General features: G+C 38.3%; 2 protein-coding genes across 2 annotated transcripts in view; one reads left to right on the top strand and one right to left on the bottom strand.

Annotated features, from left to right (window-relative positions):
- The window catches only part of LOC140232902 (heterogeneous nuclear ribonucleoprotein C-like 1), a 281840-nt gene that overhangs the window by 75795 nt on the left and 190834 nt on the right, over positions 1-15211 (top strand). The window lies entirely within an intron of this gene.
- LOC140232616 (tyrosine-protein phosphatase non-receptor type 1-like) overlaps positions 1-15211 on the bottom strand; it is a 104179-nt gene that overhangs the window by 9879 nt on the left and 79089 nt on the right. Inside the window, exon 6 of the mRNA XM_072312714.1 lies at positions 3246-3455. Coding sequence (XP_072168815.1) covers positions 3246-3455 — 210 coding nt within the window. The remainder of the gene's footprint in view (positions 1-3245; positions 3456-15211) is intronic.

Below are 15211 nucleotides of genomic sequence, written 5' to 3'. Positions count from 1 at the left end.
ATGCTGCTCCGATTGGTCAATTGACACCACATGGCTTCACATTTAAGCACATTCCCAGAGTTGGCAAACGAGGAGGAGGAATAGCTGTGTTGTTTAAAAGTCATTTAGATATCAGAATTGTAGATTCCCCAAATGTTACAACATTTGAAATGATTCAGATGACTCTGAATTATATGCAGAAATCGTTGCATTTCATCAATGTATATCGTCCACCCAGTTCAGTACAGTTTCAGATTTTCTTGGATGAGTTTTCTAATGTTCTTGATAGACAGCTTCTCTGCTCGTCTGACTTGTTGATTGCAGGTGATTTCAATATACCTGTGGACTCATCAACTTCGAATTCGAAGTTGTTCTCTGAATTATTGTCAGCCTTTAATATGATTCAACATATTAATGAGCCAACTCATAATCGAGGCCATGTATTAGATCTGCTTATAACTCATAAAGGTAACACTGTACAACTTTGTAATACCGGTGTTGTGGAAGGTATATCAGATCATTCAGCAATAATGTGTGAATTGAACCTTCCTAAACGTTGTATCAAAAAAACATTTGTTGTGACACGGAATTTGAAATCTGTAAACCCACAAGAGTTTATTGCTGATACTCATGTTAAGTCTCTTTTATCAGCTGAACCTCAAGTTAATAATGTTGATGATGAAGTGAATTTGTATAACACCTTACTCACTGCCACCCTTGATAAGTTGGCACCTGAGAAACGAATCAAGGTCACAATACACCCCAATACGGAATGGTATACCCCAGAAATAGCTCAAGCAAAACTGCTTCGTAGACAGTTAGAAAGGAAGTCAAGGTCCACAAAACTGGAGATTCACAAGCAGATGTATCATGCACAAAGGCGATGTGTAAATGCCTTGATTAAAGATGCTAAGTTACAATATCATTCAAAAAAGGTTACGGATTGTGGGAAAGATACAAAGAAGTTGTACAAAGTTGCTAATGCTTTACTTTACCGAAAACAGCGATCTCCTTTACCAGAACACCTCACTCATGGTGATCAGGTTGAGTTAGCCAATTGTTTTAATCAATATTTCATTGATAAAATTGTGGCAATCCAACGGAGTTTCCCAACTCGTTGTGATCAGCCAAATGACATTGTATGTGAAGTCAAGTCAGAATTGAGTGAGTTTCAGTCTGTCACTGTTAATGAGATAGAAAAGCTTATTAAGAACTCACCTAACAAATCATGTGAACTTGATCCAATCCCAACAGATTTGGTTAAGAAGTGTGGCAGAGTTTTAGCACCCGTTATCACAAGAATCATAAATGCTAGCCTGAGATTAGGTGTAGTTCCACAGGTGTGTAAAAAAGCAGTTATTCATCCAACTTTGAAAAAAGCAGGCTTAGATCAGGAGTGTTTAAAAAATTACCGTCCAATTTCAAATTTACCTTATTTAAGTAAATTGCTCGAAAAGGTTGTTTTCTCACAACTGACAATGTATCTGCAAGATAATGAATTGCTTGATTCATTTCAATCTGCGTACAAGCCTGGTCATAGTGTAGAAACATTGTTAGTCAACTTATCAGATATTGTGTTCAGAGAATTAGATAGTGGTAACATCACTGCTCTTATCATGCTTGATATGAGCTCAGCTTTTGACACAGTCGACCATGCTATTCTGATTCAACGACTGAGATATTTGGGCATCAAAGGAACTGTTCTTGATTGGTTTATATCCTACTTATGTGATCGATCTCATTATGTCAGAATTGGTGATTCTACCTCTTGTAAAACTATGACAAAGTTTGGTGTACCTCAAGGTTCTGTTGGAGGCCCGCTGCTTTTTTCTCTGTATATGCAACCAATTAGTGAAGTATTTCGCAAGCATTGTATTAGTTATCATTGTTATGCGGATGATATACAACTTTATTTGTCTTTTAAACCCACTGTGTCTTCATTGTCATCCGCCATTGTAAAACTCGAAGCATGTTTGCAAGACCTGAAAATTTGGCTTACATCCAATGGCCTTAAACTAAATGATGATAAATCTGAGTTTCTGTTATTGGGATCAAAGCATATGTTAAGCAAAGTTGATCATCAGTCATGTCATGTTAACATCGGTAGCACTTGCATTACTCCGTCGAAAACAGCCCGTAATTTAGGTGTCATATTTGATCAGGAAATGTCATTTCGAAGTCATGTAACTCATATTCAGCGGAATGTTCGATATCAGTTGCGTAATTTAAGTTTCATAAGGAAATATTTGTCTAAATCTGCAGCTGAGACACTTATTCATGCTTTGATTTCTTCTCGGTTGGATTTTTCGAATTCATCGTTGTGTAATCTTTCAAAAAAAGATGTCACAAAACTTCAACGGTTGCAAAATTCTGCTGCCCGATTGTTAACTTTTACTAATAAGTTTGATTCCATGTCACCAGTTCTCCGTTCCTTACATTGGTTACCTGTAGAAAAAAAGGATTATTTTCAAGATTCTGTTATTAGTACATCATTCAGTTCATTCTTTTTCCCCAATATACATAAGTAATTCTGTTCAAAAATACAATCCGACACGAAGGCTACGTTCATCATCAGATGCATTCTTACTCCAAACACCCAGAGTAAAACATGGGTATGGTGATCGTGCTTTTTCCGTTATGGGACCAAAATTGTGGAATCAGTTACCTCTTCAGTTAAGGGAACTGTCATCTACAGAGTCATTCAAATCCAAACTTAAAACTTATCTGTTCCTTTCATACTGAGGACTGTAATTGCTGTATGTCATTAATATTGGATTAATATTGTATTTTTAATTGATATATGTTGTATTCTTTATTTGGTATATATTTGCTTTTGTTTACCATTTTTTTTCTTTGTTGAAATGTTTGAATATGTATATGCATGTAAATATATGATATTTTTTCATTTTTGAAGCGCCATGAGCACTGAAAAGTGGACCTGTGCGCTATACAAGTAGCCACTATTATTATTATTATTATTATTATTATAAAAAAACAAAAAAACAAACAACAACAACAACAAAACACAAATGTTTATATAAATGGACTTTCGAACACCTGTATCACTCATGAAAAATGTATGCACACAGGTGTCCCTTTATGCCCATGTGTTAAAATGGGTATCTTCTAATGCTTGGGAAATGAGAATAGCAGACCCCTCTGGAGAAGCAGTCCAAACATCATTGGTAAACATGGCCACATTATCATCATTGCACACGTGTGGAGGGGATCTCTCCCCAAAATCCTGCAGAGGGCTGACTACTTACTTGTACAAGGCATGAGTCTACCAGACAGAGCGTACCGGATCGCCCGACCCCAGCGCTGCAGTGAATGACGGGCGGTCCTACGTTGTCTAGCAGGGAGCCCGACTGGCGGACATGGTGGAGAAAGTGGAGGAATGCTGCTGGAGACTGGGGGACGCTGAAATCCGACCACCGGGTGTAGTGAAAGTGGAGAATCTCTTTGGTATCTTGTGACTATCAGGACGATAAGAGAACACATCACTGGATTAAGTTTTGAAGGCAGTTCATTTTCACAAATTTAATTCCCTACCTCACGTATGATACCAATTGTCATTATGAATGAAACAAAACAAAAATACCAACACCATTAGAAAATTCCTTATCTTTGGTAGAACAGAAATAATCATATAATTGAGAGTGGTGATATAAATGGTTATTACACTCACAGCTGGATGTCAGAAGGACTAAGTACTTCATATTTCTTTCCTTGATTTGCTACACCATGAAGGTTTCATCCTTCCAGCCCCTTTGACGACCAAAAGTCTGGATGTGAGTAATACACTATGGTAAAACAAGGAAAAGGCTACCACAATTAATGACCACTGTCAAAATAGAACAATGATCAAAGTGGTCCATAGGCTCATTTACAAAGGCACCTGTAGCTGTTTTACTATTCATTCATTCTTCTTCTTTTTTTTTTTGTCATTGAAGAAGTTGTAAGGAGAGCTCTACCATTAATCTGTTCCCAATGAATTCTACACAATCACAGGAATCCAGTTGCAGGGTTAGGATCAAAAAGACAAAGAAGTGATAGACTGTTGATATCAAGAATCTCTTAACTGAAATAGACAGTCTGCACCAATATTCAACCCCCACCCCCCTCCATTTCCTCACACAAAAACTATTCATTGTTACCCTGAAGTTTGGCTGAGGTTTGTTGCCAGCTCAGAAGAACAGTTGCAAAAATAAAGAAGATTCTTAATTACAGCATGAACAGAACAACAAAAGTGATGATGAGTGTTCATCAGTAGAATTAAAACAGGAAGGACCATGAATGTGATTTCATTAGTAAAGGCCGTGGATCCATTCATAATCTGCATCAAATAACAACAAATTCTATATCACAACCACTCTGTCTCAAAGCTTTCCAAGAACATGTTGGATACAATCCAATCTGCACTTGCCACCCATGATTTGAGTCACTTACAGGTGACAATTCATGGAACTGGCACATTTCCGAGTCTTTTGAGCAGTTCCGGAATTATTTCATACTATTGTATCTTATCAAAATGTACAAAGGATCGGGAGAAAAAAAATAGTCAAAGGAGGAGTATTTGATAATATAGTTTACTCATCTATGAAGCATGGGCATTACAGAGGCAGTTATGTATTGAGGGTTTTACTTTGAGTAATATATGAGTGATAAAAGGATAATAAACCTGAATGAAACCATGTTGAAGTATAAACTGACGGAAGTAAGACCATGAGACTGTAATTTAATCATTGCACTTAATGTCAATAAGACATGTCCATCAGATATATGACATCTTTCAGGTGCTTTAGCAACTGAAGCAAATCAAAGTGCCACCACTGTCCTTTAAGAAATACAACTTTCTATAACTGCCATTGATCTATTCCTAGCTATACACTAACCCAAAATATCCCATACCCCATATTAAGTATGGTAAATCTTGTTGAGCAAAGATTTTCACTTTCTTGGGGCACTTGGTTTCTATTTTCAACACAACTTCTTTCATAGCTTTATCTTCACAACATATCAGAGGTTCTTGAATCCTGTAGAGCCATACAGCTCTTTTCTTTTTCTTTTTTCTTTTTCTTTTTTTTAAAGAAGAAACATTAACTATGCCTTTATTGTTAAAGACAACAAATTGGACCAGAGCATGCCCCACACAGGGAGTGTACTATTCAAAGTTCATGGATATTTCAAAGTGGAATAGAGTTGATGCATTTTGTTGTTGGTTTAGGTTTTTTTATGTAAACAGATGGAGGACAAGCAAAAAGGAGCTATTCCTCAGTTTCCGATCATTCCAGAGACTCATGTGACTCTCAGATGTAACTATCAGCTGAGCCACACATTTAATCCAATAATGGTTCTGGACAAAGGATATGCGTGGGTCTTGGAAACACTGCGCTCTCAACATACGGTTGCCATCACTACAGATCAAACAAATACTTTTGGTTTTCTTTCCAGGAAAAAAAGAGAATGGAAGAACATACCAGACCAACATTCTGAAAGTGAATTGCCCATTATTAGAGATATTGGCATCTATTCAGCATTTCAAATCTTATCAAAGTAAAAGAAAAGAAAAACAGATAAAATTGTTACTTTGCCACACATCATGTGACATGAGCACATAAATATGTACAGTAAGTGCAAAACAATAAGCAATAACAACATGTGCAAATGAATGTTAATGGTAACGATTTGGTAGGCAAATTGCAGATTATATACTAGTACCTTCTTTCACACACAAATATGTCGTGAAATTAGTCTTATAGATTCTGCTCCGTTTTAGTAATTTTTCAAAATTATATTTAGTGGTGAATTTTTGCAATGTTACACACATGCTCATCCGCACAATGGAGAATAGAGAATAGAGGGGAATCAGCCTTATCACCACGTTAGAAGTTTAAAAACTTTAAGTTTAAAACTTTTCTAGTGTCAAACAATCTGTTCTATGATCAAAATCAAACAACAACATTTTCATTATGGGGGGGGGGGGGGTTATACTCAGTTTCTTTCTTCTTGAATACAACAGTGACATTGATGTCATATCACATACTAACATAAGATTTGTGTGGCAATGTGGCAACCATGATATACAGCAAAAAACAGATGTCTTCTCAGCACTTGAGATATTATCATTATTATACATTTTTTATAATTCTGGTTAAATAAAATATCAGAAAGTCTCACAGCAGAGCCAAAACTTGTTACACCATCATATTAATGTTTTGAAAGCCAGAATGTAACACATACGCCAAATGCTCATAGCTGATAAAACCATTTTACAAAACAAGCAATGCAGCATTTTGTTACATACCAATATGTACAGTGTATCATCAAAAACATGAAATCAGCTCTTGAGTTATTTAGACTAAAAGCTCTTCTATGCAATGGGGAAAGGGGTTCCATTAAAGGAACAGTTTACCTTTGGGAGCAGTAATTTAAAAAAAATCTTCAAAATATCACATTTGATGTGCATGTGTAGGTCAGCTGTATCACAAAACATCCTGCCATGTAAAAATTGTGCAATACAGCCTAAAATATTTAATAGGAGATATCACTAATTTTCTCAATAAACCATGACTGTACACAGTTTAGTCTAGAAACATTTTATTATAATGACTGTTCACATTTTGTATATTTAACAGTACTTAACATTAATTATACTGATTTTTTTTTCAAATTTTCACTTTGGTTGTTTCTATCCCTAACTCACATTTTATAACAATTTTGAAGCACTACACCTGGGTTTTTGTTTCATCTGCAAAATGGTAAATTATGCCTTTAATGACCCTCATCCCAGAAAGAAAGACCATCACATGACTTGGAATCAGCCAATCCCTGGCAAGCATGAAAAAACCACTGCAGTCTTTCTGGCATGCCACATAATTAGCATTTCCAATACAATTTCAGTGGAAATGAATCAAACATAGAGTTTGCAGAATGGAGTCGCTGTACGTGGTTTGGGTCTACCACATCTATTTCTGTCAACTCCCCAACTGTGCCAACACTGTGTACCACTTGCGATGAACTCTCCTTGCTTTCACACATACTGCCAGAGCTTAATGTGAAACACGATTGTAATGTAATGACGCATCACTAGAATCCTGTTTCTTATGAAGCATTCTTGCCATGTGAATGGAAACTGGAATTGCTGAAGGTGATTTGAATCATAATTCCAATCATGTTTCAAATGACGATCCGGAGGTGTTTCATGTTTCGCCAGAATTAAGGAGCAAAACAGTCGTGTGAACGTGATTGACATCCAATCATGTTTTAGGAGGCGGAGCTTACAGTGACCTTTCTGACTGCGCTCCTCAAACGCTCAAACTGCAGTTAAAGCACGAGCTACTTGCGACTCAAGATTGATGGGAACTTGGAAAGAAACCAAACCCCCCCTCCTCACTCTGAAATTTAAAATCGCAAAATCCATGAAGTCTTCCTCGGTCGTGTGAACAAGCAATGATTTGAGTCGTAATCGCAATCATGTTTGTAATTCAGCATTCAAATTTTACAGCACTTAAATTTTACAGCACTCTCATGTGAAAGCAAGGTCTGATAAAGATGAATATGGATACTGACTGGAAGATATGCTAATGAGGGGCTTTTGGGGGGCTGAGTAAAATTCACAGGTCATTTCCATTCTTAAGAAGTATAAGCTTTTCAATGAAAACAATAACTTCAAAAAAGTTCACAAAATTTCCGCATGCTGGCTAATTTCATTTGCAGGCATGCTGTAACAGACCAGTCAACAAACTTACAGAAAGCAAAGAAAAGAAATATCAGATTTTTTCAAACTTTAATATTTGTTTCTTGATAGCTTGAGGCATTGAGTTGTCATACATGCTGGTCTAAATCATTTGATTCAATCTACACAGAACAACTATATTGTACTTGGTTACAGTAAATGAAGACTTCATTGTGTAAATTACCAGTTTCATCTCATCTCTTAATAACAAGAAAAAGAAGAAAAAGAATCATGGAATATTACAATATCACTATCAGTTAAAGGGATCATATAGTTTTGGTTGAGACCTAATTTCAGGTTTCTAACATTTTTTAGTGAGATAATGAGAAACCTCTTATGAAATATGAAAGAGCATGTAATTCTATTAGGAATTCAATGTTTATTTGATGAAAATTGGTTTTGGAATGGCTGAGATATCCAAAAAAGAGCAATTCTAATACAGTGTGGGACCCACACTTTATTACGATCACTTTGTTTTACTTTGTTTTTGGATGTTTCAGTCACTCCAAACCCAATTTTCATCAAATAAACTTTGAATTTCTCTTAGAATGGTATGCTCTGTACAATATCACAAGTGTTTTCTTGGTATCTTGCAAAAAGTTAAAAGTCCAATTCTCATCTCCACCAATACTGTACTATCCCTTTAATTGACTAATATGTCCTTAAATCTAATATTGCTTTCAATGTCAACCAACATTACTTGAAAGTATACCATGTAAACATGACACCCTAAACCTGGCTTGAATTTCACAACGGAATGACTTCTCCTTTTCAGTAGTGGTCAACCCACAACTTGCTATGGTCTTTGTAGCTGCCTATAGTATACAACTCCTCTGCCACACAGGCGGACAAGAAGGAAAGTTTGACAACCTTGCATCTCGCCCAAGAGAACATGTTCATGTTGTATTGATATCAGGGCAAAATCAATTAACTCGTGAAGAGCACACTGTACGGCTTCATAAGCAAGATAATGAGTCACACTGGAGACAGTCGATCTCGACAGATAATGATTGATTAAACATTCACGTGATCCCGGACAGCGTGGGTGGAGCGAAAGGGAAAGAAATAAAAGAGTAGGAGAGAAAGTGTAGGAGCTACAAAATACAATGTAGGCTCTTTCCTCTGACAGGATAGGTGGTGTGGCTTCTGAGGTTACCTCAGAAGCCACCCACACTACGCGAGGTTATCCCTGATGGAAATACTTTGGAGTCATGGAAGATGAAGGGGTGTAGAACAAAGGAACATGCAAATACTAGACTTTGAATAGAAATTTGTGATTGGCGGCAATTGGTCACGAAATCTTTACGATGTATAGTTTATCAAAGAACAGATTTCAAAAGGAAAAAAAAAAAAAATCCCAGCAACATGATCCCAACAAGGTAGCTTGCGCACGATAAGGTACAGGTTCTGCCCACACATGGTAACACTACACAAAAGTCTAAGTTTTAATTTCAACCAAATTTTAGACGTCACCCTGAAATCCAATCAAAAAACAGAGGGCACAGTACTATGCTCAAAGTGTCAGCTACTACAAGTCAAAAGCTGCAAGAAAAATTGTTCAAGTGAGCTATTGCTCAATGAACAAAGCCATGTCAAGTGGCATCTCCAAAAAAAAAAAAAAAAGGAAAAAAAAAGAATAAAATAAGATGAATTTTGCAAGGTTAACTTCAATATATTTCTACACAGCGATGATGTCATCTAACTGAGAAACTGTGTAATAATTCGAAAGAAAATTCATTGAGCTAAAACATGCTGAAAATTAAAATCAAGGTGAAATTTGTCCAGGATAAATGAGATACTCTCAAATGATCTTGAAGTTCAATGACCTTATCACCTAATTACCCAAGGAAGCTACTAGCTCTCAATCCTGTTTGCCAATGTTAAATCCTATCATAGAGAAAGACAATAAATAATGAGTGAATTTGTGCACATACTGTGTGAGTGGCAAAGTTTGCAAAATCCTGAGTTGCATTTTTTTTTTCTACTTTAAAAAAAAAAATTATGTCTACATTTTGAAGACGCATGTTTGTTTGGATTGACAGGCATGATAGAAGATGATTATGTGACCTCTTAAACTCCTTTAAACTGGTAAGTCCTTCCACAGCTCAAGAATGATCTCAAAACTACCCAACCTCGTCAATGAGAATGGATAGATGGAGAAATCTATCCCAGTTGACTGCTGGGGCAAGAAGGGGAGGAAAAAAAAAAAAAGGATGGAAAGACTTGACGACTCTGCTGCCAAACTGAACCAGAAGGGAAAAAGATCAAGAAATCAATATCACATTTAAATTACATGAATGCCCATTAGCTCTAGATTTGGAGTTGAATTCATTGCATCTATTTGCTACATTGTGACAGTTCCATAAGTCTGGAAGAAACAAAATAAAACCAGAAAATCACTCAGAGAGTGCAGTTCTCCCAAAGCAGCTCATTTCCATCTGTACATGCATTCTGAAAATCGGCCAATTTTTCAGCGATAAAGAAGCCTTGCACTTTACCTGTCAGCTTCCTGCTGTGCAGCGCCTCGAGCAGAGCATGTGCTTTTTTTTATGTGCATCACGCAAACCTCAAATACGTGCAGCCTGAACTCCCAGGTTTATTGACCATAATTTGACAAAAGATTAAAAAATCCTTCAAAAGTTCAGAAAAATTTCCAGATTACTAATAAAATTCAATCATCTGTTCCTTGTGTCATTCAAAGAGCATGTCGGACTAGACGGACGTAGCTAATGTGAGCTCCTGGAACTTTCTCCAAACTACCTTTTTCGCTACCATTTCATGAGGTGCTGTATCAACGAACTGTATTATAATTAACCTGCAAATATCATCATTTAGAAAAGGACCAGTTATCAGCATGAATACTCGCGCAAAATTGGAAATAAAACGGGTAAATCTGTAGGGCGAAATGCCCTCTTGAGTGACGCTTCAGTTGACACATTCAGTGACAGCGAAGCCGCCCCATACCCGGAACTTGACCATGCGTCTTCAGTCTCGGACACGCCCGCGGCGCCATCTAATAGCGACCTGGCTGTACTGATAACGAGTATGAAAACGGCTACTGAAGCGAACAACGCCCAGCTCAACTCGAAGTTGGACACTCTCCTATCTGACGTTTACTCTCTGAAATCCGAAATGTCTGGTATCAAAAAAACTGTTAACGAGCTGGAAAACTTTGCTACTGATGCCTCAAATCGGATTGGAGACATTGAAAGCAACCGAATCCCTGACGTGATAAAAAAACTGGAGAAAGTTAAAGACGAACTGGATGAGAAGCTCACACTTTTTGAAATTCACGAACGTAAACTGAATCTCCTAATCTACGGGAAACCCAATTCCACACGGGAGGATGTCTACGGTGAGTGTTTCTCTACTTTTGCTACGCTACTAAAAATTCCGGTGGAAGAAGCTATGTGCACCATACCCCTCATCAATGCCCACAGGCTTCCCAGGAGGGCCCCTGCTGGGAACACCGGAGCTGACAACAAGTCCGACCCCATTATTGTTCGTTTTGGCCGTATGCAGGATCGCGACAGGATTCTACGCGCTTTCCAACAACGTCCACGCCAAGCAGCTTCCACTTCGCGCGCCACGGACCCCACCATCACTATCCGTACTGACCTCCCGCCAGCCATGAAGCGGGAACGTGGCAGGCTTGCTACCATTGCCTACAACCTAAGGAAAGAGCGCGGCAACTTGGCAACCAGGATAATAGTTAGTGGCACGCGAGTTATTTTGCAGACCAGAAACATCAGTAGCCCCAACGGCCCACCATCGGCTTGGAACGCCTGGCAGGAAACACCACAGTAGACTACTTACAAGTAAGAAATTGATTAGGCAAAGCAATGACTATATACAAAATGTCTACTTTTGAATAGGCCTACATGCTGATTTGAGCTGACTTGCGTTCCTGTATAATCCAGATAAAGTGGATTTTTTCTTTCTCTCTCTCTTTCCTGGTTTTGTGTACTGACATCATACAGAATTGAAGTAACAGTTAATAATCAATTTTCATTCATAAGAAATTATAAGGGCAGGTGAAATTTTACGAGTTGGTGCATCAGATTCACTGTATACTGCATTGCCATTTTTATGTGGTAACAAATCCCAAACCGCTAAACATGCAGTTATATTTGTGTGAGAGAGTGTGCCAACCATATTCATCCTGACAATATATCTATTTTTTAGCATCGTTGCCAACAGTTCTGATTACTGCACAGTAATGTTGACATATAGCTTTGAAAAAAAAAATAACACAAGGGCCTATACAGTTTCATTTTTTCCTTTTGTTCTAGTACAGTATAATACGAGACAATCTTATCTCACACCTACTATACTTGGTGTTATTAGATTCACTCTCTGTACCGCATTGTCACTTTCTATGTCACTTTCTATGTGGTATGAAATCTCGCAACCGCCATACATGCAGTTATTTTAATGCGTATGAGTGTGCCAACCCCATTCTTACAACATATCTACTTTTTAGTACCGTTGACAGCTGTACTCTTCAGTAATGTTGATAGCCTTGAAACAATTAACATGACATAGTGTTCATTTTCCCTTTTGTTGTAACATAGTATCCTTATAAACGAATCAATTTCCTTTGTTGAGTCTTCACCCATCTCTGATACTTGCTAAAAGTGCACCATCAACGGGACAGCAAGATGTACGGAGGCTATACCACTGTTTCCTTTTTTTCCTCTCTCTCTCTCTCTCTCTCTCTCTATACTTAATTTGGTTGTAAACGAATTTGCATGTATATATTGAGTCTTAATAGACCCCCGATACTCGCCTAGGACGTATCAAAAGGGGTAACCAAGTGAACGAATATCAATGCCTTTTTCCAATATTTTTCTGAACTGTACGGTCTTACATAGAATACACAGATTTAATCTATTTTGTTTGCCACAATATTACGTATGCGCTTTGAACGCATATGTAAGAACAGGTTTAGGTTTTATCGAGCAGGTGTAGAATCACGTATCCCATCCAAGCGAATAGTTTAGCAATCCTGCAGCCCTTTGAAATGTTATTCTTGTTGACTTTCTTTTTACACACGGCGTGCTATTTAGCTCTTGTTGTCGTCAACCCACGTAGAAAACAACAATGACACCTGTCTTCACACCGTATTATATAATCTGTGTGTTTAATAGCACTGACCTATCGAAGGTGATTCTCAGTATGACAATGACACCATTTTGAGCCCGTTTTCTCCACCGTTCTCCGCTGGCAGCCGTAATCATAATAACAAAGTGTGACATTCCTTCTAGCTATTAGCTACCGACGACCAGACCTCGCCTTTCTTCTTCTCCTTCTTTTCCTCTTCTTTTTCCCTTTATCGTTTTCTGGGGTGACGGGTCATTGACATCAAACTTATCATGTTCCTCCTAATCTGACTTGCATCTAGTCATGATATCCCGTATTATTTTGTCACATTGTCACCACGTTTGTTACCATGTTAATCACTGAATGGTGGTCTGAAATCGAGTTGTTTTTTTTTACGTAATAATTCTACCTGAAATTGTGTTAATTTCTCACCTTGTTCATCACTGAATGGCGATCTTAAATCAAATTATCTTTCTACGCATATGTAATGCTCGAGCCACACATTTTTTTTTTTATGTAATAAAATTGCATTTAAGATTTATAGCATGTTGTTTTGTTTGATATAAAACACAGTTGATCTGCTAACAAAAAGTAATATTTTATTTGGATAAAAATACGACACATTAAGTTATTCGGATGCGATTTTTTTCTCTTTCTCTCTTCCGTAGCTCAGTAGTCGTTTTTCTTTTCTGTGTAACGATATACGAGTTGAATTTTGATTCATCTCTTGATTATATATAATGTGTATTAATAGTTTTATTTAAATATATGAATTAACAAGGAACAAAGCTGTAAAGATATAAATATGATACATTTTTCTTTTATGTCTCTTTTTTTATTAGACTTATTATGAACATAGACCCACATGCATCTAAGGCGTATGCAGGTACTTGGTTTTATTTTGTGTGGGTGTGACGACAAGTCCGTATCAGTGTGTGCCAGACAATCCATGTGTATAGTTTACTCAACAAGAGAGGAATTATCGCGATAAGCTTTAGTTCAGTAAACCAAGGTCTTGTTCTTTTGCCTTTTCACGGCTTTTCTCTCTCCCTTTTTCCAATCTGCATGTTATTTCGGCAATGTCTGTCATATACAATTCATTTCAAGTAAACAATCACATCTGTGTTCACATTGTCCGATGAATGCAAATTGAAATGATTTGACTGCTTTGGGTGATTTACAATGAAGGTAGTGGCGTGATAGGGACATTCCGCGTGCCGGTATTTCTCGACCCCTTTCTTATTGTTCGCCATAGTAACCAATGAAGAAATGCTGACGTAATGACCAAGAGGGCGTAGCATCCCTCAATTCTTCTTCTTTTTGATCGGGCAGCAACCCTGGGGGGGGGGGGGGGGGGAGGGAGGAGTGTCTTTTACGGGCGTTTTGAATGATATTTAATGGCGGTAATCGACTCGCCAATGGTTGTATTCCCTGTAACTACTGACTGCCAGGTGCTGAGGATTGGTCGCTGGCCCGGGTGTTATTACCGATCATTGTTCTAGACTTTAAGTTTGTGTGTGCTTTGTAGGACCCCGTTTACAGTGCGAGGCCGCGGCCGAGTCCGGCCTCAATTGCGCGGCCGAGCCTCGCAATTTTGTCCGTTTACACTGCTGGGCTCGGCCGCGCTTTTGATTCAAACCTTTCAATATTTTGTCGTAGTGGCGCTCTGCTTGTAAACAAACGCAATTTGGTATTGTCTGGTTTTCAGACCCTTTGCCAAATGAATTCCGTGGCGACGAAGTCGCCGTTCGGGCAAAGGCCTTTGCCGAAGGAAAAAAATCCTTTGCAGGACAAAACCACCTTAAACTATACTAGTTTTCGACGTTGAGGGGGTTAATATCCTGAATAGCGAAAGATACAGGCAGAGGGTTTGGAAGCCAGACTAAAATTGGTCGCGCAATTGGCCGCGCATTTGGCCCAGTTTGCGTTTACACCAAGAAGAGGCAGGGCTCGGCCGCGGCTCGGCCGCGGCTCGGCCGCGGCCGCGGCCGAGACCACCTCCAGAGCAAGGCCAAATGTGAGGCCAATTTTGGCCTCGCATTTGGCCTTTTGCGCGTTTACACTGAAGCGGGGCTGGGCTCGGCCGCGGCTCGGCCGCGGCCGAGCCTCGCACTGTAAACGGGGTCCTAGTCTCATCCCCCTCCCTCCCTCTCTCTTCTCTCTTCTTTTACACATTTTTTCCTTCAACTCACGAAATTTGAGGTTTTCCCTGACTTCCCCTCCTTCTATTAAATTTTTTTTTTCCTCCTTCTCTGTTACATGTGATATACGTGGTATACAAAACTGAGATTTGATATTAATTGATCATAAAGATAAACGATCCGTATATTTTGCTTCTTCTCTTGTCAGATGTGTTGCAGTACATTCAAAAACTGAGATTCAATAACGACA

This window comes from Diadema setosum, chromosome 9 (assembly GCF_964275005.1).
Source record: "Diadema setosum chromosome 9, eeDiaSeto1, whole genome shotgun sequence".
Classification (NCBI taxonomy): Eukaryota; Metazoa; Echinodermata; class Echinoidea; order Diadematoida; family Diadematidae; genus Diadema; species Diadema setosum.
The sequence above is the reverse complement of the archived record's forward strand: the minus strand, read 5'-3'. Positions and strand labels throughout refer to the sequence as shown.